The sequence below is a fragment of the Octopus sinensis genome, linkage group LG4 (assembly GCF_006345805.1).
Source record: "Octopus sinensis linkage group LG4, ASM634580v1, whole genome shotgun sequence".
In the NCBI taxonomy this organism is placed as follows: Eukaryota; Metazoa; Mollusca; class Cephalopoda; order Octopoda; family Octopodidae; genus Octopus; species Octopus sinensis.
In genome coordinates this window covers 7158316-7181374 of record NC_043000.1, presented here as the reverse complement: position 1 = coordinate 7181374, position 23059 = coordinate 7158316, and the positions used below count along the sequence as shown (strand labels likewise).

At 37.4% G+C, this 23059-nt stretch overlaps 3 protein-coding genes across 5 annotated transcripts in view; 2 read left to right on the top strand and 1 right to left on the bottom strand.

The window, feature by feature from the left end:
• LOC115211083 (unconventional prefoldin RPB5 interactor) overlaps positions 1-9563 on the top strand; it is a 42443-nt gene extending 32880 nt beyond the window's left edge. For both annotated transcript variants that reach the window (XM_029779973.2, XM_036501727.1), the window contains exons 8-10: positions 320-581; positions 9086-9301; positions 9395-9563. In XM_029779973.2, coding sequence (XP_029635833.1) covers positions 320-581; positions 9086-9301; positions 9395-9514 — 598 coding nt within the window. In that variant the 3' untranslated portion in view covers positions 9515-9563. The remainder of the gene's footprint in view (positions 1-319; positions 582-9085; positions 9302-9394) is intronic.
• A 321-nt stretch (positions 9564-9884) lies between these two features.
• Positions 9885-18455, bottom strand: LOC115211001 (G1/S-specific cyclin-E). Of its 2 annotated transcripts, XM_029779839.2 has the most exons (11): positions 17806-18455; positions 17346-17383; positions 17171-17237; positions 16974-17027; positions 15214-15546; positions 13445-13591; positions 12664-12759; positions 12422-12562; positions 12168-12279; positions 11802-11959; positions 9885-10971 (listed from the first exon to the last, which is right to left on the bottom strand). In XM_029779839.2, exons 2-11 carry the CDS (start codon positions 17357-17359, stop codon positions 10777-10779), a joined length of 1317 nt encoding a protein of 438 aa, XP_029635699.1. In that variant the 5' UTR covers positions 17360-17383; positions 17806-18455; the 3' UTR covers positions 9885-10776. The 2 variants fall into 2 exon arrangements, with proteins under 2 accessions (XP_029635699.1, XP_029635700.1); XM_029779840.2 differs by lacking the exons at positions 16974-17027; positions 17171-17237; positions 17346-17383; positions 17806-18455 and adding an exon at positions 15834-15984.
• Positions 18456-18664: 209 nt separating this feature from the next.
• Positions 18665-23059, top strand: part of LOC115210956 (uncharacterized protein F13E9.13, mitochondrial) — a 155041-nt gene continuing 150646 nt past the window's right edge. The window contains exon 1 of the mRNA XM_029779760.2: positions 18665-18870. Coding sequence (XP_029635620.1) covers positions 18795-18870 — 76 coding nt within the window. The 5' untranslated portion in view covers positions 18665-18794. The remainder of the gene's footprint in view (positions 18871-23059) is intronic.

The window sequence follows — 23059 nt, the reverse complement described above, 5'->3', positions numbered from 1 at the left end:
CTGCTGCTCTAACCACTGGGCCATTGCGCCACCAATTGAATGTTTTATTGAGAAATTATAAAAAAAATTGTTAAGTGATTGTTATAGAGAAAATACATTTATTTATGATGTATTTTTCAAGAGGAAAATAATATAAAATATCTTAATCAGTTTTTCAGTTCATCTGATTTTGTGCATCGCATCAGACAAGAGTTCTCCTCTGATCTTTATTAGTTGCATGCTCTGTTTTATTTTTCCAGTGTCTATCTTACTTTAATAAGATAATAAAATAAATGTCTTTTGAAAATAAATCCCATCCACCCACATTTTTCTCTTCTAGAACAGAAGAATTCTTTCAGGAAGCAGTCCAAGAACCATCTTCAGCTTTACCTGAAGATTGCAACTTAAATGCAAAAGATACTAAAGAAGCTCATGTTCAAATTAAAAAGTCTGTACGCTGGACAGATGAGAAGAAAAGTAGTAGTGAAGAGGATGTAAGCAGTAACTCAGATATGGATGATGATGCAACAGAATGTAAAAACGAAGAAAATTGTCTTGTCATAAAGTTTTCTCATTCTCCAGTAAAACCAAAAGTTGAAAAGGTAAGATTTGATTCTCCACCTTTTTGCATGATATGGGGTTGTTAATCAACATTTAATGTTCAGAGTTAATAAATATTAGAGCCTGTGAGATTTCATTCTTAACAGTAAATTGGAGAAATGGGCTTTCCTGGCAAAGAATGCACTATCCATCATAGATTAGTGGCTAGTGACTTCAGGGTCAAAGTTAGGTGGACTCGGACAGAAGACGATATGGAGAAAGAAGATAGGAAAGGTAAAAGAACTTATATTAGGACATGGGTTTTAGAGAAATTGTGGCATATTACTTTAGGGAGCAAGATTTATATACCTGTAGTATAGATGATAACCAGGAGTTCTTAGAAGATTACCTGCTTAGGGCTACAGATCAGATATGCAGCTGGTACTAAGTTTCAACCAAGCCAAAAGTGGTGGAATGATACAGTTGGTAGAGCAATAAAGGTTAAGGGACAGCCTTGGAAAACATGAAAGGAAGGTGATATTAGGGAGCATTATCAAATAGCCAGATGGGCAGTTAGGAGACATATACTTAGCCAAGAGTAAAGGAGAAAGGGAGAGGTTTGTACATATCCTGCCATGTGAGGATGAGAGGGGTTGAAGTGTTCATGATCGTGAGAAAGTGTGTTGCAGAGAACTGAGACATTGGTGAGAAGTGTATTGAGAATGATGAAGGCTCACTTGCTACCAATGTGAACGACATGAAAGTAGTATGGGAGTGCTATTAGGAAAAGTTGTTAAACATGGGGAATGCATGGGATAAAAAGGGGTTCCCTCATGCTGACCCTATCAAGGAACTAGCATGGTAGTGATAAAGGAAATGAAGGGCTGGAAAACTGAGAATACTCATGGGGATGATCAAAATATTTGAAGAAAGGTACATGATTACCATCTGAATAGTTAATCAAGTAATACAGAAAGGTGTCACGTGCAATGACTGGTATAGCATTTTCATTGTAAGCTGCTACAAAAGCAAAATTGATACTTTACAGAGAGGATACCTTAGAGGAGTCAAACTATTAGATCAAGTTATGAAGGTCATGGAGAGAGAGTCACAACAGAATTAATTTAGATGAGATGCAGTTTGGTTTAATTTCTGTTACAGGTACCACAAATGTAATATTTCTTGTGAAGCAACCGTAGAGACATGCTTGGCTAAGACTACCCATTATTCCTGACATTTGTTAACTTGGAGAAGGTGTATGACAAGGTTCCTTACTCAGTAATTTGGTGATCACTAAGGAAACTAGGTGTAGATGACTGGCTTGTGAGGACTGTACAAGCTATGTACACTGATGCAGTAAGTGATGTGATGGTCAACAATGATTTCAACCACAAATTTAGTGTGAAGGTAAGAATTCATCAAGAAACAGTCTTCAGTCCTCTCATGTTTATCATAGTCCTGCAGTTCTTCAGAAGCAAGTTTAAGACTGACTGTTTGTGGGAACTCTTATATACTAATGAATTAGTCTTCATACCTGGATCTAATGGGGAGTTAGAGAAGAAATTCCAGGAATTGAGAGGCTTCAAGATAAACATAGCAAAGACTAAAGCTTTAGTAAGTAGGAAAGAAGACAGGAACCTGGTATCTTCAATGAAATCACCTAGCTCAGTATGCAAAAGAAAAAGTCTAAGTATAAACATCATTTGCACTGGAATGGGCATGTGATGGATAGAAAGGATGACTGCTGCATACAAAAGTGCTGAGCACTTGAAGTTAGTGGAACTTGTGAGAGAGGAAGACCAAGGAACATCTAGGACAAACTGGTGAAGGCTGACCTGAGGATACTAATTTGCATGGGAGAGATGACATGTGGTATGTGGTACTACGGAAGTTCACCTTAACACAAGTGTGGTGTTTAAGAAACTGTGATATATCATCATTTAATGCCGGTTTTCTATGTTGGCATGGACAGGATGGTTTGACAGGAGCTGGTGAGCCAAAAGACTGCACCAAGCCTTACTGTCATCTTTGGCATGGGTTTTACAGCTGGCTGCTCTTCCTGATGCCAACCACTTTACAGAGTTTGTGTGTGCGTGTATTCATTGTTATACTCGTTGCTAACCTTCAGGTTACTGACAGCATGGCTTGTCAACTCTCACCAATCACTCATTTATCCCTAGCTTCCGCATTAACCACCAGATAAGGCAGTAGGAGACTCTGTCAAAGGCTTTCTCCCTGTTGACAAAAGCCAGGCACAGGGGTTAATTTTTGGCTAGACATTTCTCCTAGTTAGTCGCCTAACCAGGAATATAGCATCAGTTATGCTCCATCTGGCACAAATCCAAACTACATCTCATCTACACTAACTCTCTTCCTAATTAATTGAGCTATGACCCTTTCTGTGACTTCCATCACCTTGTCCAGCATTTGATGCTCTGTAATTATTCCTGTCTAAGTCATCACCCTTTGCAGCAGTTGACTATAATGCTACTATACCAATCGATGGGTATGACTCCCTCGTAGACAACCTGATTAACTGTATGGGTGACTAGGCTATATCCTACTCTGCCAGATATTTCAAGGATCTCAGCAGTGATTCCTGATGGTCCAGGAGCTTTCCTTATCTTAATCGCTTTTTCTACCAAGCTACTGTCAATTCAGATAGCTGGTTGGGTTGACATTTAGCAGACTCTTCTCCCATCCTCCACGTTTAGCAGCCTTTCATAATGGCATTTCCAAGCCTCTTTGTAAAATCATTAAATGCAAGTGCACCATCATCCATGCGGACACATTTCTCTCCTATGACCTCAAGATTTTCTCTCACACACTGATTTACAATCCAAAATACATCAAGTCTCTGGTCCTTATGTTGCAGAACATAGGTAAACTATTTTTCTGCTCTCCCCTGGCTAGATATACCTGTCTCCTAGCTTCCTTTCTGGCTACCCTTACACTTCCAGTCCTGTTTCTTTGCTCTAATGGCCTTGTCTACAGCATTGTTCCATCTCCACATCATCTTAGGTCTGGATGGGACTTTGCACCAGCCACAGATTTGGTCTGTGGCACTCAGTAAGCTGTCCTGCAGGAATCCCAGTTGCCCTCTAATGTTATAAGCCTAGTCCCTCCTCCTGTTCATCAAATTTCTCAGTTAGGGTGTCTTTAAATCTCTGACCATATGATGGGTCCTTAAGCTTCCAAATCCTTCTTTTCCAAATTTCTCTGCTTCTTGTCATCCATCTGGCCTGAAGTCTAAAGTCATTAGTGACTAGTCTATACTGGGGGGTACATTCTTCATGAGGAAGGTTTTTGTATTTATGAGCAACCATGTGTCCTGCTGTCTGGTGGGAATGTAATTGATCTGGCTGGCATGGTCACCCAATTGGTAAGTTATCAGATAGCTGGCTGGCTGGTGTCCTGAAGTTGGTGTTGCAGATCAATAGGTTTATTTGCATCACAGAACTCCAGTAGCCTTGTCCTCTCTTCATTTCGGGAACCAATTCCATAGTCCTTATGTACACCTTAGTTAATGCTGGGCTGCTGCTCAACATGCCCATTGAAATCCCCAGCCATGAAGATGAGATCATTGTCATTTGTCTTTGAGGCAGCCAAATAGTTCTTTTGTTCATTTGATAGACCTACTTGGTGAGCATAGCAGAGGTAATTGTCGCTCTACTATTCTGCAAAACTAACCTGCGCTTAAGTACCCTATCGCACATTCTGACTACCTCTATGACCTTATCCATCCATTTTTCTGCAAGAAGTATGCCCACACCACCTACCCCATATATTTTATATATATAGCTTCACTTTACATCTCTTCCTCTATGACTCCTACCTCCTCATCACTCTCTGTAGGTTACCCTCATCTCACTGCTCATTCTTAACACCTCTAGAATGTCCTCCAGCCTTTCTTGCCATCACTGTTTTCCCATCTCCTTTCTCAGTCTCCATCTGTTCTTCCGCTTTTCCTTCTACTTCCATAGTGCCCTGCAGCATCTCTTACCCACTAACCTCTTTTCTCTTGCTTCTCTCTCCCCACTTCCCTTCTCATCCTTTCTCTCTTTGGCCTGTCCCTATACCTCTCTTTCCTTCAATGATTCTCTCTACTTATTACTTCCTTCCTGACCCCTTTTCCTCATACATGTTGTCCATATTTTCCCCTTATATTGTTGGGTAGCCCCAGATCCCATTGCACATCTCAATCACCTTTTAACTCTATTCCTGTCCACCAACTCTGTTATTAATCCATTCCCTTTCTTCTATTCTCTGCCATTTTCCCCATTCCATTTAGTGTCTCCTCTAGAATGTTACTCTGTTTATCGCAACACCATCTCACTGTCTAGAATCATCACCTACACTTTCTTCTATTCTTCTTCAGTTGTAGGGGCCACTTCAGACTCTTAGCTTTGTAAGTTATGAGGTGGTTTTCACTAGTGCTGGTACCACAAAAATCATCCAGCACACTGTAAAATGATTGGCGTTAGGAAGAACATCCAGCCGTAGAAACTATACCAAAGTAAACTTGGCAGATCCTATCAAGTCATCCAACCCACACAAGCACGAAACCCAAATGTTAAATGGTGGTGGTTATAGTGATGAGTACCACAACAGTTGTAGCAATTGTGTGTATTTCAAATCTCTTGCCAGCTTCTGCAGTTTGATAGATCTGTTATTTTTTTCAGGAGGTTCACAATCTCTGTCACAGGAATGTATGAGGTTGTAAGGTGGTGAGCTGGCAGAAACGTTAGCACGCCGGACGAAGTGCTTTGCGATATTTCGCCTGTCACTATGTTCTGAGTTCAAATTCCGCCAAGGTCGATTTTGCCTTTCATCCTTTCGGAGTCGATAAATTAAGTACCAGTTGCATACTGGGGTCGATCAAATCAACTGACCCCCTTCCCCCTAAATTTCAGGCCTTGTGTCTATAGTAGAAAGGAATGTATGAGGTTGTGAATTTCACCACCATCACCGATATCCAATCTACAGTGGAGAAGGCTAGCCACTGGATTTGGTTAAAAAGAGACGATGAGCGATGGCTAGAAGGATATTGAGCTTAACTTGATAACCAGCTGATCTAGCAAGCGGGGCCTCATATCAGTGAGGGGGTGCCGGTGTGCATTGATGCCGTCGAGAGGGCCCTGAAACGGCGCGCATTCTCTCCTGATGACCCCATACACTTGCTGGCTTCCGGTAAGCAGAGTTTTTGACTGGTAGCACTTGCATGTGCAAGTTGTTTGCAAGACATTTATAAACATCAATTACTTATTTGGTTTCAAATATTGGCACAAGACCAGCAATTTAGGGGGACAAGGTAAGTCAATTATATTGACCCCAGTGCTTGACTGATACTTATTTTAATCAACCCCAAAAGGATGAAAAGTAAAGAAGTCAGAAACATAAAGACAGATGCAATGCAGACCAAAATAAATAAAAACAAGAATGTGGGAATGTATAAAGAAAACCTCCCTCTGATTAAAAAATAAGTTTTGTCTTCTCATAATTAACTCAAGAACGGGTAGAAATAATTGTTCACTTTTTAATCACTACGGACAGGTAACCCTTTAGCATTCAGATTTCTCTGTCAAATGTAATATTTATCCATATTGTTTTCAATTCATTATATATTATCTTGTGGCTTTGTGATTTCAATGATGTAACCGATTATTTTTAGAATGACATTGTATGATAGGTATGAAAGGCTGGATCTGACCAGTTTGAACATAGAACATGTAGAATATTATGGGCTGGATTTGACTGGTTTAAATGTTAAAAGATTAATCCTCCAGAGTAAATAAACGCCAGTAAAGTTTTACTAACCATTTTTCATCTTTTTTTATGGCTTTGTCATGCTATTTTTTTCCATGTGTGTGAGTGAGAGGGAGACTTGTAGAAGAGGCTTACTTCATTAAAAGATAGCATCAAACAGGACTACTAAGTATACTCCAAGGACTAGGTGTTGGTGGATTTGAAACTAGGCTATGGATTAACCCTACTGTCCAATATCAGATGCAGTCCATCCGACGGTTTTCTACAGTTACCATCTTACTAATTTCTCTCATAATATTTTGGTCAAAAAACTTGGTGCTGTGTAGTGAGAGCGAGCCCAGCACTGTGTAATTACAAAGTGAACTCCTGAACACATTTGCACCCATAAATTAGATTTTATGCATTGAGCATGGCTCTTTAATTTGTTTAAAAATCAAATATGTACCCCATTATCATCATTTTAACATCTGCTTTTCCATGCTTGCACGGCTCAGACAGAGTTTACCAAAGCAGATTTTTCTGTAACTGGATACCATTCCTGTTTCCAAACAAAATGAGTTTCCTTTCACCTGACATGTTTTTGCAGATTATTGGAAATAAACGACACTGCAGTGACATTCATATATGATGGGCTTCTTTCAGTTTCCATCTATCAAATTCATCCACAAGGCATTGATTGGCCTGGGGCTATAATAGAAGACACTTGCCTAAGGTACCACACAGTGGGACTGAACCTGAAACCATGTGGTTGAGAATCAAACTTAACTACAGTTACACCTGTGCCTTTTTAAACGAATGAGTCTGGCTTTCATTGTGGTTTGAAACTCATTTCTAGCTCCAGATCAGCCTTGATAGACCAGACCTGTGATCAAAGGTACTCCAGCCATGATTACCACTTTTGGTTAAGGATATATAGGTGCAGTATGGTCACCTCGTTAAGAAGTTTGCTTTGCAACTATGAGGCTCTAAGGCTGACCATTTTCTACAGCCTGGATATCCCCATACATTGAGTGAAATTGGGTGAATGAAAATTCCAGAAGCTTGTTGGTTTGTGTCTCTCAGATCCTTGTTTAGCTAATTCTGCCCAAGAATTACATTTACGGATACAGGTGACTGTAGAATGCTCAGCCTACCTCCATGCTGATTCAGTGAGCAGGTAATCCAGTTCATCCTCTCCAAGCAATTGATTAAACAATTAAATCCTGGTTATTGAAAGTGGAGTGTACCCAGGGCATTTGTGTATGTACCCTGTCCTGATGGAAAACTGTGAGGTATGCCAAAGATTTGACTCAGACTAGGTTAAGCAACTATGTATAGAAGCCATCACTTTCCAAACTTACGCAGGAGTGGCTGTGTGGTAAGTAGCTTGTTTACCAACCACATGGTTCCAGGTTCATTCCCACTGCATGGCACCTTGGGCAAGTGTCTTCTACGATAGCCTCGGGCCGACCAAAGCCTTGTGAGTGGATTTGGTAGACGGAAACTGAAAGAAGCCTGTCGTATATATGTATATGAGTGTATGTTTGTGTGCCTGTGTTTGTCCCCCTAGCATTGCTTGACAACCGATGCTGGTGTGTCTATGTCCCCGTCACCTAGCAGTTCGGCAAAAAGAGACCGATAGAATAAGTACTGGGCTTACAAAGAATAAGTCCCGGGGTCAAGTTGCTCAATTAAAGGTGGTGCTCCAGCATGGCCGCAGTCAAATGACTGAAACAAGTAAAAAGATAAAAAGAAACCAACTCAAGTTTAGTGTAATTATATCACTAGTAGACTCTGCCAGAAAGTTTTATTGAATTCTGACATCCTTTTAAGTAATTATAGTAAAGCAGTGCCTATACAGTTTTTGTATGGATTTTAAGCTGACAACAGTGGTACTGAGAAGCTTTTGAATTTGTGCTATCATATTCCTAGCAATAATCTTTACCAAATCTTCGTACCAAGAGTGTACCTCCATATTCCTGTCTATTAGGAAATACAACCAATAAAGATATTTTGGATAATGTAATTTCGGAAACACTTTGGCGCAGTACAGGCTGATGATATATCCACTGACCCAAGTTCTATAATCCCCTAGAGATCCCATCAAAATCTCACATTAATTCAAAGTTCTTTTACTTGTTTCAGTCATTAAACTGAAGCTATGCTTTGACCCCAGATTTTCTTTTCTATTTTCAAAGTTTGTACTCATTCTATTGGTCTTTTGCCAAACCACTAAGATACAGGGGACGCTAACACAGTTCCCCATCACCACTTGATAACCAAACACACATATATATACGACAGGCTTCTTTCAGTTTCCATCTACCAAACCCAGTCAAGGCTATAAAGACTTGCTGGAAGTGCCATGGAACCAAGCTTCTTGACACAGCCACACTTGCACCCAGGTTTCCCAACCAGTCACCCATCTAAGTACTAACTTAGGTGATCGGAGGTGTCATTGTAAAAACTAATCGAAGCAAACCATAGTTTCATGGCAACCTGCAGGACTTCCAGAATGCTGCACCAAATGAAAAAAAAAATTACCTTCAGTTTTTCTTTTGTACAGCCGTGATAAAAATGTCTAACCTACTTCTCAAATGCTGTTAGTTTTCTATCTTTTCCTTGGCAGGTATGGATCAAATTCCTCACAAGATTTTGATTAACTTATTTTAGTTGTTAATTTGCAAACTCAAGGCAACAGGCAATTGCTACATCCATGGTTTTTCCTGTGGGGTAATTAGACACGTAGCATAGTTACCTAAGACTTACTGTTGAATGTTATTTTCACATACTTTTCTTTCTATTTTAAATGATGGATCAGCTACAGTTCATGGATACAACTTCAGAGCAACTTAAATCTCCAATTTGCAGTCCTACAGATATTTATAAAATGTTTCCATCACAACCGAAATCAATATTGAAATCAAGAACCAATGACAAACCGTCAGCAAATAAGGAAGAAACCCACAGTACAACTGGTTCCGAAAGGACTTCTGCCAGCGAACAAACCAATTCAGGATCTTACCCAGCCCCTCAGGTAAGATAAAAATACTGTACCTTTTCATATATTTTCCCCTTATTTAGTACTAAGCAGCAGGTAAATCATTAATTCTCTTTTTTACTATTCTAGGCATTTACCAGTACTGTAATTGAAAAAAATGAAAGCGTCAACCAAAACAGCACCAGTCCAGATGAAACTCAACAACCCAAAAGGATATCCAAATTTAAAGCTTCTCGCCTACAAAGATAGAAATCCCAACTAATAACTTGTATTTAATAAAAAAAAATTTACAAAAACACATTGTTTCATGATTTTTATTATTAAAAAGGTATAACCAAATAGCACATTAAGTCTGCAATTAACTTATGTTCTGTTCAGGAGTACAATTTGGAAGAAAGAACTTTTCTTTAATATACTCTACATTAAAAAAAAAAAGTTAAAATAAAAGGGGGCGGTAGGTCTAGCTTCACAACCAAATTACTCCCGCTTTGAACGCGGGTAATAGCATACAATGAAAGACAACTGTTAACTCCTCGAGTTAAATGTTTAATGTTCAGCATTCGTTAAATAAGAGTTGCTCAGTTTCATAACCAGCCACCTAAGTTTTTTTTTTCTTGTCTTTTTTTTAATTTAAATATTTTATTTACAGTGCATGTCACTTTATACACTTATCTACCCACCCACCCACCCCTCACAGCACTTGCTATTTTAAAGTCCTCAGGAGGGCATCAGCCAACACCAGGCTGCTTTGCACATAGGAGTTACTGATATATTCAGAGAATAATGGCAGTAAAGAGCAGGCAAAATACTAGGTTTTATTTTTGTTTGTTTTTTCAATAGACTTTTTTTTGTTGTTTTAAATAATGTGATGCTTTGAAAATAACCCTATTTACAGTCATTACCTGAATGTCAAAGCCATCCAGGTAACTGAAGTATGTACAAACATATTTACAAAAAGGATGGAATTCACCTGACATTGCCATGTCTGCAATGTGTAAATGAATCCAACTAAATTTCATATAATGAACCACAAACTTGTGATGTAGGTAGAAATAATTCTCAAATGTTCAACTGTCCCTTTTTTGGTCACAGAAAGAGTGGGGTGGAAGGGGGGGGTTAACATTCATGCATTGGGTTCTCTTTAAGATGGAAATCAGCAAAAACTATAAATTTGGTACGGGGAAGGACAAAGACTTTTGAGTTGTCCAGAGGAAATAAATACGAGGCTATTCATTCCATCAGGAGTACAAAAAAAATCCGTCACATGTTTGCAATGCATCAGGTATGGTAACAGGGAATAGTAGTAATGATCCAAGACAGGACGAGTGAAGGACAGGCCAAGGTGCTAGCACACTGTCAGGTTTAGAACTGCTGTATATAATCCAAGGATTATCTGCAATAGCCTCAGCCAGGTCTTCAGTAGCAGTGCACAGCCAAACTTATGAGCAAGCACCGCCAAATTAAAGAGAAAGGTAACATGTAATGTGTAGTCAGGTGACTGCCCTATGTGATCAAGGAGATGATGATGATGTTGATGTGACTTCTGATAAGGATCTGTCAGGAGTGGACAATAATGACATTAGCGCATCAGTCGACACTTCTTTCTTATCACTTTGTGGAGGGGTTAACAATACAGCTTCTGAACAGGACTCCGTATCATATTGCATCGTTGATTTCAGTTCAGCTTCTTTTAAATGGGCCTTTTCCTGAAACAAACAAAAAAAAAAGATATATGAATGAACACCAAACCAAGTGTCAGATAACTTCAGAAGGAAAAATAATTTTAAAAATGTGCAAAATTCACAAACATGTCACTGCAACATCATGGCAAGTGGCTTCCGCTATAATAATATGCTGACTAAACCCTTGGGAATGGATTTAGTAGATGGAAATTAAAAGGAAGCCCATTTGTATGTGTCCCTGTCTTGAACTTCCACGATGGTCACTAAGAAATATCCAATCTTCCACTAAAAACATGCCGGGTCAGGAGGATATATATTACACATGCATGTGAATGTATATATTTGTCACAAGATGCCTGGCCATGGGGAGATAGAACTATGCCTAGAAAAAGGAAGGACATCCAGCAGTTGAGAACCTGCTATAACAAATTCCATCTGATCTGAGCAAATATGGAAAAAGCATTAAATCAGTGGTGATAAGGCTCAATCACCAAACTGCTTTAGCAAACCTGCACCAATGCCTAAGAACACCAGCATAAATTTTGAGCACTGCCCCACCTAATGTAATAAGGTCACAGTACAAATCAAAGTAAACTGAAAGCCCAGTAATGGAAAAATAGGCTCCAACATCATCATCATCCCTAGCACTTTAATTAATGTACTAATTACACAACCAGCAGCAGTTTTTTCACTAGAAACTGATGAAAGATGCAAACAACAGCTGATGTGAATAATGCATAGGGTATCTTGCAGGTACACAATCAGCTGAATTCAGGGGTATAGCACAAGTGGATAACACTAGGTGCACCTCCACATTATCAGAGAGAGAACAAAAACTTGCAATTAAAACTTACCAACAAATCTAGATCAACAGCATGTGTCTGAACATTGTGACTATCATCAATATGCACCATTGGAAAAAACTTCAGTTCTACTGGACCTGCCTCGCGAAGTGTAATAGCATAGGGGTTCATCCATTGTATACAGGGAAGCAAATCGGTCATGGATAATCCTGAAATAAGCAAGAAAGAAAAATTAAAGGAAGGGAAAATAAGAGCATTAAATCAATGGTGGTAGAGGTGGAACACAGATTAAAACATTCCCTAAAGGTTCTGGGAGCAAAGAATCTTATATCTGTAAAATTGAAACCTATTCTACCACTACTAAGATCAAAAAGTGAAAACCAATAAAAAATATTTTAAAAAGTGGGTAAAATTTACCTGACACTGCTAATGCTACAGACTTGGAAGCCATATGATACAAGGCTGAGGATGCTATCACACTGCTTGTAAAGCGCAGACAAGAAATGTCTAACATACACAAATCTATTAACTGCAAAGAAAAACAAGATTAAGATGTAAATAAAAGATCAGTTTTACACTGAATAATAAGCAAAACATTGCTACAACAATTTGCAAGCAAATACAAAGTGAAGTATCCAAATTAGGAATTTCCCCAGTAATATAGAACTTACCCGTGCTATTTGAATATAAACATTTGAGGAATATTGTGGGAAGTCAAAACCATCTTCGGCTATTTTATCAACATTAACAAGTTGAAGGTAGACATTTAACCAAGCAGTCACTGTCATCGGAGACAAGTCCCAACTCAGCACCTGAAATGAATAATGAAAATCAAAATTAAGGCAATGCAACAGGTAACAAAATGAAAAAAAAAGTTGAATGGAATTTGAAGAGTTTAAAAAAGCAAACCTACCTTTAGCATAACTAGTTCTTGGTTCAAGATTTCTGCATCAGAACAAGCACCATCAGTGACATAAGCAAAATCGGAAAGTTTTGGAGGATAAATTTCCTGAAATAGCAATTTAGGAAAATCGATATTTAATTTTACTAGCCTTTGTTTCATTTTCACTATTAACAAAAAATAAAGGAAACTAAAATTTCCCCTTGCTCTGAGAAACTTAGCTCATACATTAATCTAATCCTATCATGGCTCAGAGCTTCATAAGACTAGACTAATATCTTCCAGTTTTGTCCAGATAATAACTGAAGAAATTTAGCTCAAGTTTTATATATACTCTTGTTTCAGTAATTTGATTGCAGCCATGCTGGAGCACCGCCTTTAGTTGAGCAAATCGACCCCTAGTACTTATTCTATCGGTGTCTTTTGCTGAACTGCTAAGTTATAGAGATGTAAACATATATAGATACATATATATAAAATCAAAATAAACAACAAGCAATTACCTTTGGATATCCTTGTTGCTTATTTTAATATAGATAATACCGTACTAAATTCTGGAGCCTTAAATTAAGTACCATATTCATCTGAATCTAAATTTTTGCTGAACTCATCTACCATACCCAAAGTATATATTTATATATATATATAACTATATAAACTTTAATAAAGATGGTACTAAGTGGGTTAACATGGGATTGAGTAGCTTGAAAAGTCAGCTTGAAGAATTAACAGCTAACTCTCCAACTGAGATGTGTAATTTTGTAAATTTTAAAAAATAATTTAGAAAACTCACCTCTAACTTGGCTGCAATAAACAGTGAAGTGATTCCTATAAGTTGAAGTTGATGTTTAATCACACACTTTTCTTTTGACAAATAACGATCTATAAAATCGAGTGATAAATAGTAGGTCTCTCGATGTAACTTATATACTTCACACACCTGAAAATAAATCAGAAAAAAACTTCAAATTATGCAACCAAAAATAAACAATTACCATGTGACAAGCAACATTCAGTACATCTCAACTCATAAAGCAACAACCTTCCCACCACCCACTCAAAAGCTTTAATTACATTCATTTTATAACAATGTTCCCAAAAAACAAAAGATTCCAACTTCTAAATACAGTAAAGCCACTCAATACTGGACACCTTGAGAAGTGAACATTTAGTTTCATGATCAAAACCGATTATCAGTCTTCGATTCAATATCTATTTTAAAAATGGACATAGAATTGGTTTGTTCTCAGAATACACTCAGCCCAACTTCCTAAGCTAATGTGCTTCAACCACAATTTCACTGAGCAATGTGCCAAATGTATTAGACACAGCTAAGATCTAAGTCACTGCAAGACAGTATGACATACATAGGTTTTTTTTTTTGTAGTGGGGAATTTAAAATTGCAGCTATCTTGCTTTATTTACTATATTTGAAGGCATGAAAATGCATTCTATAAGGCTTACTTTCATTTTGGTAGGTCCCCTCTTAGGTCAGACCATGTGTTTCTAAGGTAGATTTATTTTCCAGGACAGTTTGGAGGAGAGAAAAGTCAAGCCTGTAAGTTGTTAAATATATCTAAAAATATTTAAATTTGCTTCCCAACTACATAGTTCCATGTTCAGTCTCACTATGGGCAAATATCTCCTACAGCCCCGGACTGACCAAAACCTTGTCGATGGACTTGATAGACAAACTGAAAAAAGCCCATTGTCTATGTCACAATGTGTTTTTTGACAAGGAGCAATTGTTATAAATAGATGTCGTTTATTTCCAATATTCTGCAAAGACATGTCTGGCCATGAGAAAATATTATCTAGCTTGGAATCAGGTAAGGGTTGGCAACAGGAAAGGCATCCAGCCACAGAAAATTTGCCTCAATAAACTGAACTATGGGAGCTAATTATTTGTGCTTCATAGTATTAAATGAACAAGTCGGTTCATATTGCTGCTTTATACCATGCAACAAAATGCCAGCCACACCAAATACAAAGTACTGATGACATGGCTATCATTATTCCTCAACCCATTAGTATCTAAACTGGATACATCTGGCCCAAATATTCTACCCATTTTATGTTTAAACCAGCCTCTTACACACCTAAACTCGGTCATTCTAAAAAATTATTAAGTCACTGAAATTTTATAACTGCAAGGTAATGTGTGACGAATTCGAAACAGCATGAATGAATAACTGCAATAGAGAGAGTAGTCTGAAAGCTAAAGAGTTCAAGATTACTCTCTTCCATCAGTTGGCTGCTAGTTCTTCATAATACACAAAACCAAAAACGAGTCCCTCTTACACACACATATCCATATTTGAGTTTCTTTACAGAAGTGGCACTTTGCATTCCACTTCTGAATATGCACAGCTATGCAACCCAAATACTGCTACAGTATGCAGGTTAACAAGCTGGAAAGCATAATCTTACAGGATATTCAAAATTCTTCAAATACCAGTTTCCAAGACTTAATCAAAACCCCCAAAAGTAAACTATTTAAAAAAAATCAAATTGTGTAGGGTGCAATCATCAATTTCTTTTCTTAATGATTCATAAACTCACCTCAATAAGCCAATCTAATAAAATTGCCCTCATCTTGGACTGTAAAGAGGGATGTCGATCCAGCATACATGGATCTTTAGTATAACTGTGTTCCTTTTCCAACATAACCTGCCAAACTTCATGGGAATCAGCCCAGCTGAGTTTAGGAAGGGGCGAATGTTTTGCATTGTTTGGAGTTACAAGAAAATTTTGAAAACGAAAATGAGAGCCGCCAACTAATTCTGGTTGGGTGGAATGTCTACTGGTACTTGCTGTTGAACCAGGATCTTCGGGTGCAGGGACAATGGAACAAGTGGCAACCATAGGTTTATCTATTATCGATAACCATTGATTCTGAAAAATACAAATTAAAAATAACCAAGCAACCTTAAGAAATTCCTTGGTACCAATCTGGTGTGGGTGTCTTAACATTGACCTAGATACACAGACCATCCGAGGTAGCGGCGGTGGTGGAGGGTCGGCCTCACCGTTTAGTATTAAGCGTTTGCCAGATGAACTAAGGTGAGAAATGACGGGAGCTTACAAAAAGAGAAAAAGAAAAATAAAATCAATCGAAATGTATTTTCCAGTTCAATATATTAAAAACTGACCAATTCATACACGAATACATTTTCCATTACCTGACAACTTGCAGCCATACAACCTCTTTTGCGCCTCAAACACTTTAGTGCGCAAAAATGCAATGTTTGGCGGAATAATAAGCTCGCAGCTGTCAGCTCTTTTATCAGAACCTCAAAATTTACATACAGCTGTGGCCGAGCGAGAGAGGTTCGAAAAATTACAATAGATGGTGAGAGGGGGAGAAGACACACACACGCACGCACGCACTCACACACACACACACAAAGTATAATCTATATCTATATATAAATATATATATATATAAATATATCACACACACACATATAAAATAGACGGATTGGGAGGGGGTTATATGAAAACAGAAAACAATCGAGATAAGGAATATATATTTGAAGAGCATTGTTAAGTCATTCTACCTTAAAGAAAACTAAAAAGATGTTACGGAATTTCGTAAGAGTCTCCAAGAGTCTTTGTAAAGGAGAAAATAAAAAGAGTATTACAAGTGAATAAATATCTTTTTTTCATATCTAAGACGTGGCATACATATATCAAGTGAATGTTGTCTTCCCTTTGAGAAGTTTTTAGAAGACATAAAAGAGGAAACCTGACAGCAAATTTCTATAAAGTTTACTTAACAACGATTTTGTAGATTAAGATCCAAAAAGATTTTCTAGCGAGGATTTCTCTTTATTGATCATCAATCGTAGTGTAAGGAAGGTCCAGGGGTTTAAGGTATCGAGAAAAATATTTAATGTAGCTTCAGATAATGTATGAAAAAAAAAAAAAAGAAATTATATCTAAAAAGATGAAGCATTTTAGAGATAAAAATTATGAAATAAAGCTTTTTTAAGAGATGCAGGAATCCGATCCCCGACTTAATGATCACGAAAAATATTGCAAATGAACTGGGAGTGACCAAGTGGAGACGAAGGGGGAAAAAGTTAAAGAATATTACTTACATGCAATTAAGTACTTAATTAAGTTGGATAGAAGTTATCTTTAAACCTTATATTACACTTTAGAAAAGGTTTTAAGTAAAATAATTAATAAAAATTAGGTGAAAAACGCAGATTACGAAGTGAGAGGGCGCCAAAGAAAAATTGCCGATGAACGAAGAACGACTAGTTTAAAAGACGACCTACAAAAAATGTGAAATAAAGAAATTAAGTTGATTTTACCTTTATTTGATATCTTCGCTTTTTCTTGTTAGCCGCTGTAGTCACATTAGAAGTCTGCAAGTTAGAAAAAAATCGGTATCAAGACTCGTATATCACATTCATTTGTTGTCTGATAACTTCTTAGCGAACAAAGACCTCCAACGTTAACTTCACTGATACCGGTTGCAATAAGGCGAAATTAATAAATTTATACTTACATCTTGGGGTTTTCTTTTTTTGTTATCAGCCTTTAACACATTGTTCATGGCAGGTTTAACTTTTGATCTGGAAATAATGAAACAAAAAGTTATTAAAACTGTAAAGAATATGAAGTGACATAGAAAGACGGGTTCGAAAATGGCGGCAACAATATTACTTAAGTTATCTACTTACCTTCTACAGAGCATAGTCAATCCGCAGCAGCGGTAAATCTGAAATTATATGGTTAGGAAGATTAAATAAAGAATATCTTGTCGAAAATTAATCATTTTAAGATACTTCTATGAGCGTTATTCTAACAAATGTGTAGAAGCCGAAGTGGAATTTTTCCCCTATCCAAAAGTTGTCATGGCTTTATAGTTGTCCCCCATCGAGAAAATATTTCACTTCCGCCTATTCTCAGTTAATAATTAAAAAAATAAAAGCTAAAACAGGCTTCGAATGTTAATAAAGTATTAATAATTTCTTTTCTTTCAACATTTTGGAATGATAAAAATATATAATCAAGACCGCAACATATTCTAAGTCGAAAATGAATTGCTCTAGTTGTTGCAAAAAAAAAAAAAAAACTTCCACGTCGGCGATTAATACTTCAATATTAAATCTTAAATTAGTTACATCAGTAATTATTCACCTTTTATAAATTATAATAAAGATATTCTAAGTTGTTGCTGCAAATTGAAGATGTGAAGCTAACAGCAGCAAGCCATGTCCGCACCCGATGGTAGACCGAAGTGAAATGAAAGAACTACCGTGGCAGCATTCACAGTTAGTCCCGCCAATTTCAACCTTATCAATGCGCATGTAAATGGTTATCAAAATGCAGAAAATCAAAAAATATTAATTTAATATCACAAAAATTCCAATCTTTCAATAATCTGATGTTTGGTCGACACCGTACTTCACACATGATGCAAATTATTCCGATACATACAACCGAGTCATTGAAGGCAGCTTGGAGTTTCGTTTTTCTTAGATTTTAAATGTGTTCAATAACTTCTAAATGATAGATTTAACCCATAAAATCATCTTAGAATGTCATTCGAGAGGTTTTGTAACTTTTTTTCAATCAAAATGTTTCTTAAGTTGATGAATAATTCCATAAACAGACAAGTTTACATTTGATGGTGTTAGCGAGAACGTGTGATAGAAAAATTGATTTTTTAGAAATAAAGCATGAATACCCGGCAAGTTGCATGTCGTTCGATAGCTAATTACTCAAAGAATAAATTGCAATTGTTTTGAAAATTAAGCGGTATTAAAATACGCGACTTTTATACAAAAAATCAAACCACAATAACAGTGCAAGAAACCTAGCTGGGTTTACTACTTCATTTTCATTGGCTGATAGAGAAGCCGTATCCATGGTTACGACACTAGGATGGAAGAGCGTCTCTCTTTAATATCATTAATTCATTGAAACGTAATCGATATTACAAGTTACCGATTTGTTCTTATTTTTAAAATTATGTAATAAACATTGATGTCTCGTTAAGTTGCATTGCTCAAAACAAATGTTCGACGTCATATAAGTTGTAAATCTATTGAATAGTCAACCATGTATGTACATCCATAGTCACCACATGGAAACCGTTCGTACGTTTCCGATCACCAAATGTAAACATGGAGGCGTTTGTGAAACTTTTTCAACGATCAAAAACTATTATTATTGGAATGATTCACGTCAAGTCGCTACCAGGTTCTATTTATTATTACTCAATTACAACTTGCTTTCGTGAGCACTTCTTAATCTTCTCTAATAATCATATGCTGAAGGAAAATTAATTGAAAATAATCTTTCTTCTGTCTTTCTTCGTATTCACCAAACTCACGACACGCTGATAACTTTTTTATTACAGACAACTGTTAAGAAAATACAACAAAGTTAATCAGAGAATTTCTTTTTGGTTTCGCTTTTAAGATTTTGCAAAAATATTTTTTTCTTAGAAAAAGAAAAAAACCGTTTTTTTTTTAATCGATCGTAGAGTTTACTTATTAAAGCATTCATAACGTCGGGATTGTTTGTTTGGTGGACAACTCTTCTATGATTGATGTGCATGGAGTATATATAATGTGCATGATATATATATATATATATATATATATATATATATATATATATATATATATATATATATATATATATATATATATATATATATATATACATATATATATATATATATATATATATATATATACATACATATACATATATTCGTAAAATGTAGTTATCACGTGTCGAAGCACATGCTGGTGTATATATGCATGCATATATATATATATATATATATATATATATATATATATATATCGTCAAACAATATCTTAGTGGTAATAGTAAGAAATCCACTTTGTATATGCATGATAATTACGGCATACCTACACAATTGTGCCCCACTCATCTACGTTTCATACCCTCCAGAAAAAATGGATTGAATTTTTTTTTTATCAAATTTTCTGCAAATACACTTCTAATGGTGTAGATTCTGATTAAATCGGAATTTGTTGTGAAACGTTTTTTTTCCATAGATAAGAAGTGTTTCGGAAAATTCGCACGAGTAGGCTTTGTTTCACCATACCTTTCAGAAAAATTGGTATTTTTTTAATGTAATATTAGTAATATTATACAAGTACTTTTCAGAGTCTGTAGATTACGATTTGATTTGAAGAAAAAAAAATGGTGAGCTCGCACAAGTACATGCTGACACACGAGACATATATCTAGAAACTGAAATTCGAAATTTTGAAAAGAAATTGTGATGTGTGTCAGTACGTATGTGTGCCTGCTCACCATTTTTCTTTTTACGTAAAAATTCTGATATAATCGTAACTTACACACTCTGAAACGTATTGGTAGGAGTTCTACATTTAAGAGATGAGGAATTATGTACATTATTTATATTTGGTGGATATTTGTCCTCATCTTGTTTGTTAACACAACGTTTCGGCTGATAGGAATGAAAACCCAGGTTCGAAATTTCCCCAAGACACCTGATGAAGGCTGGAGGGTATATCAGCCTAAACGTTGTGTTAACAACAAACAAGATGAGGACAAATATCCGCCAAATGTAAATAATGCATTGGTAGGAATTTTCATCGAAAAATAAACATTTTTTAAGAAATAGAGCCGACTCGTATGAATTCTCTGAGACTCCTATCCCCACCACGGAAGTGTTTTTCACACGTTCCGATATAATCAGAATCTATACCATCAGAAGTGTATTTGTAGAAAATTTCATTAAAAAATATCCTTTTTTCTGGGAGTTATGAGGAAACAAAGTCGGTGGGACATAATTGCATAGATAAGCCTGATACTGTATCTCTCTCTCTCTCTCTATATATATATATATATATATGTATGTGAAACATGGGCTGTGACTGCTGAGGACATGCGTAGCTCGCAAGGAATGAAGCCAGTGTGATCCGATGGATGTGTAATGTTAGTATGCTTACTCGACAGAGTGTAAGTACCTTGAGAGAAAGGTTGGACCAAAGAAGTATCAGATGTGGTGTGCAAGAGAGACGATTGCGCTGGTATGGCCATGTGGTGAGAATGGATGAGGATAGCTGTGTGAAAAAGTGCCACACCCTAGCAGTTGAGGGAACCTGTGGAAGGGGTAGACCCAGGAAGACCTGGGATGAAGTGGTGAAGCACGACCTTCAAACATTAGGCCTCACCAAGGAAATGACTAGTGACCGAGACTGTTGGAAATATGCTGTGCTCGAGAAGACCCAGCAAGCCAAATGAGACCATAACCTCGTGGCCTATGCCAGGGGTGTAACCAGCCCGTTTATGCGTACCTTTTCCTTCTTTGGTCACTAAACTCTGCTTGCGAAGACCTGTTGAGCAAGCGAAATCAAAATCAAAATCAGTTCGATGACTGGCATCCGTGCTAGCGGGGTGTAAAGAGTACCATACGAGTGTGATCATTGACAGAGCGGCTATTCGAGTATGATCATTACCAGCGTTGCCTTACTGGCACTTATGCCTGTGCTAGTAGGGTGCCAAGAGCACCATCCAAACGTGATCGTTGCCAGAGCAGCCAACTGGCTTCCGTACCCGTGACACATAAAAGGGCACCATTCAGGCGTGATCGTTACCAACGTCGCTTCACTGGCACCTATGCCAGTGGCACATGTAAAAAGATTCAAGCGAGGTCATTGCCAGTACCACCTGACTGGCCCTCGTGCCGGTGGCACGTAAAAAGCATCCACTACACTCTCGGAGTGGTTGGCGTTAGGAAGGGCATCCAGCTGTAGAAACTCTGCCAGATCAAGTTTGGAGTCTGGTGCAGCCATCTGGTTCGCCAGCCCTCAGTCAAAATCGTCCAACCCAAGCTAGCATGGAAAACGGACGTTAAACGATGATGATGATGTATGTATGTGTGTGTGTATCATCAATTTGACCTCAGCTTTTCCATGCTTGCATAGGTTGGGCAGAGTTTATTGAGTCAGATTTTCTATGGCCTGATGCCCTTCCTGTTGCTCACCTTTACCTATTTCCCAAGCAAAGTAAAATCTCCATAGCTAGAAATGTTTTTGTAGAATATTGGAAATGAATGACATTCATTTACAACAATCACATAATGTCAAGATGAGGTGACACAAGCATACATGCACTTACACACACACATACACACACACACACATATTTATATGTATATGATAGACTTCTTTTGGTTTCCATCTAACAGATCTTCTCAAAGGCTTTGGTCAGCCCAGGGCTATAGAAGACAGCCAAATTGCCAATTAGTGAGACTGAACCCGAAACTGTGTGTTTGGGAAGCAAACTTCTGAACCACACAGCCACACCTGCATTTTATACAAACATACATACATATATATATACACATACACACACATATGTATATATACATATATCCTTTTATCCTTTTACATGTGACTGCGGATATATATATGTGTGTATGTATATTAAAGCAAGAGAGAAGACTGCAGTGGTTTGGTCATGTGATGCACATGGATACTAACAGCTCCATAAAGAATTGCCAATCTCTCTAAGTAGATCATGGGTCGGTGAACTGGGATAAATTACCCAATGTGGGGTAAAAATGAAATTGTTGGGGGTAACGAGGACTCATTAGACACAAGTAAAATTATATGAAAAACATGTTTCTTGTTATGACAGAAATGTTTCTTCTGGCAACACTGCATCCGTCCAGTGTAAATAGATTCATTTAAACAGATTCAATAAACCTTTTGAATTTAAAGAATCTATGATTTTCTTCCTTTCAAATCAAGGAGGAGGAGGACATCAGCATAACTAAATATATTTTGGGGTGATTAGTTAAAAAAGTGTGCCAACCCCTGAAGTAGATGGAGCACCTGAAAGTGGGAGACCCAAGAAGACATGAGATGAAATACTGAAAGACAACCTCATAACACTGAACTTTTCAGATGTGATGACGAGGGACTAAGATGCCTGGCACCTTGCTGTACTCAAGAAGATCTGATCTCCACAGCAGAAGTGTTCAGGCCATTCCTTCTGTGGTGAAGAGAATTGGTCTACAAGAGTCTGGTGCAGTGCCACATAAAATCACCCTGTACACACTGTAAAATGGTTGGTATCAGAAAGGGCATCCAGCCATAGAAACCATGCCAAATCAGACTGGAGCATGGTGCATCTCTCCACCTTGCCAGCTCAGGTCGAACCATCCAATCCATGTCAGCATGGACAACGGACATTAAATGCTGATGATGATGATTGACCCCAATGTCATGGCGTTTGTCAGCTCCTTCATGTACCTTGGCTCCACTGTCATTAACAGTGGAGACCTGATCCTGGAGATCCGCTACAGATGTGGTCTGGCTACTGTGGTCATGTACTTCCTATGGAAGCCCCTTTGGCAGCACTGTTCTATGAGCTG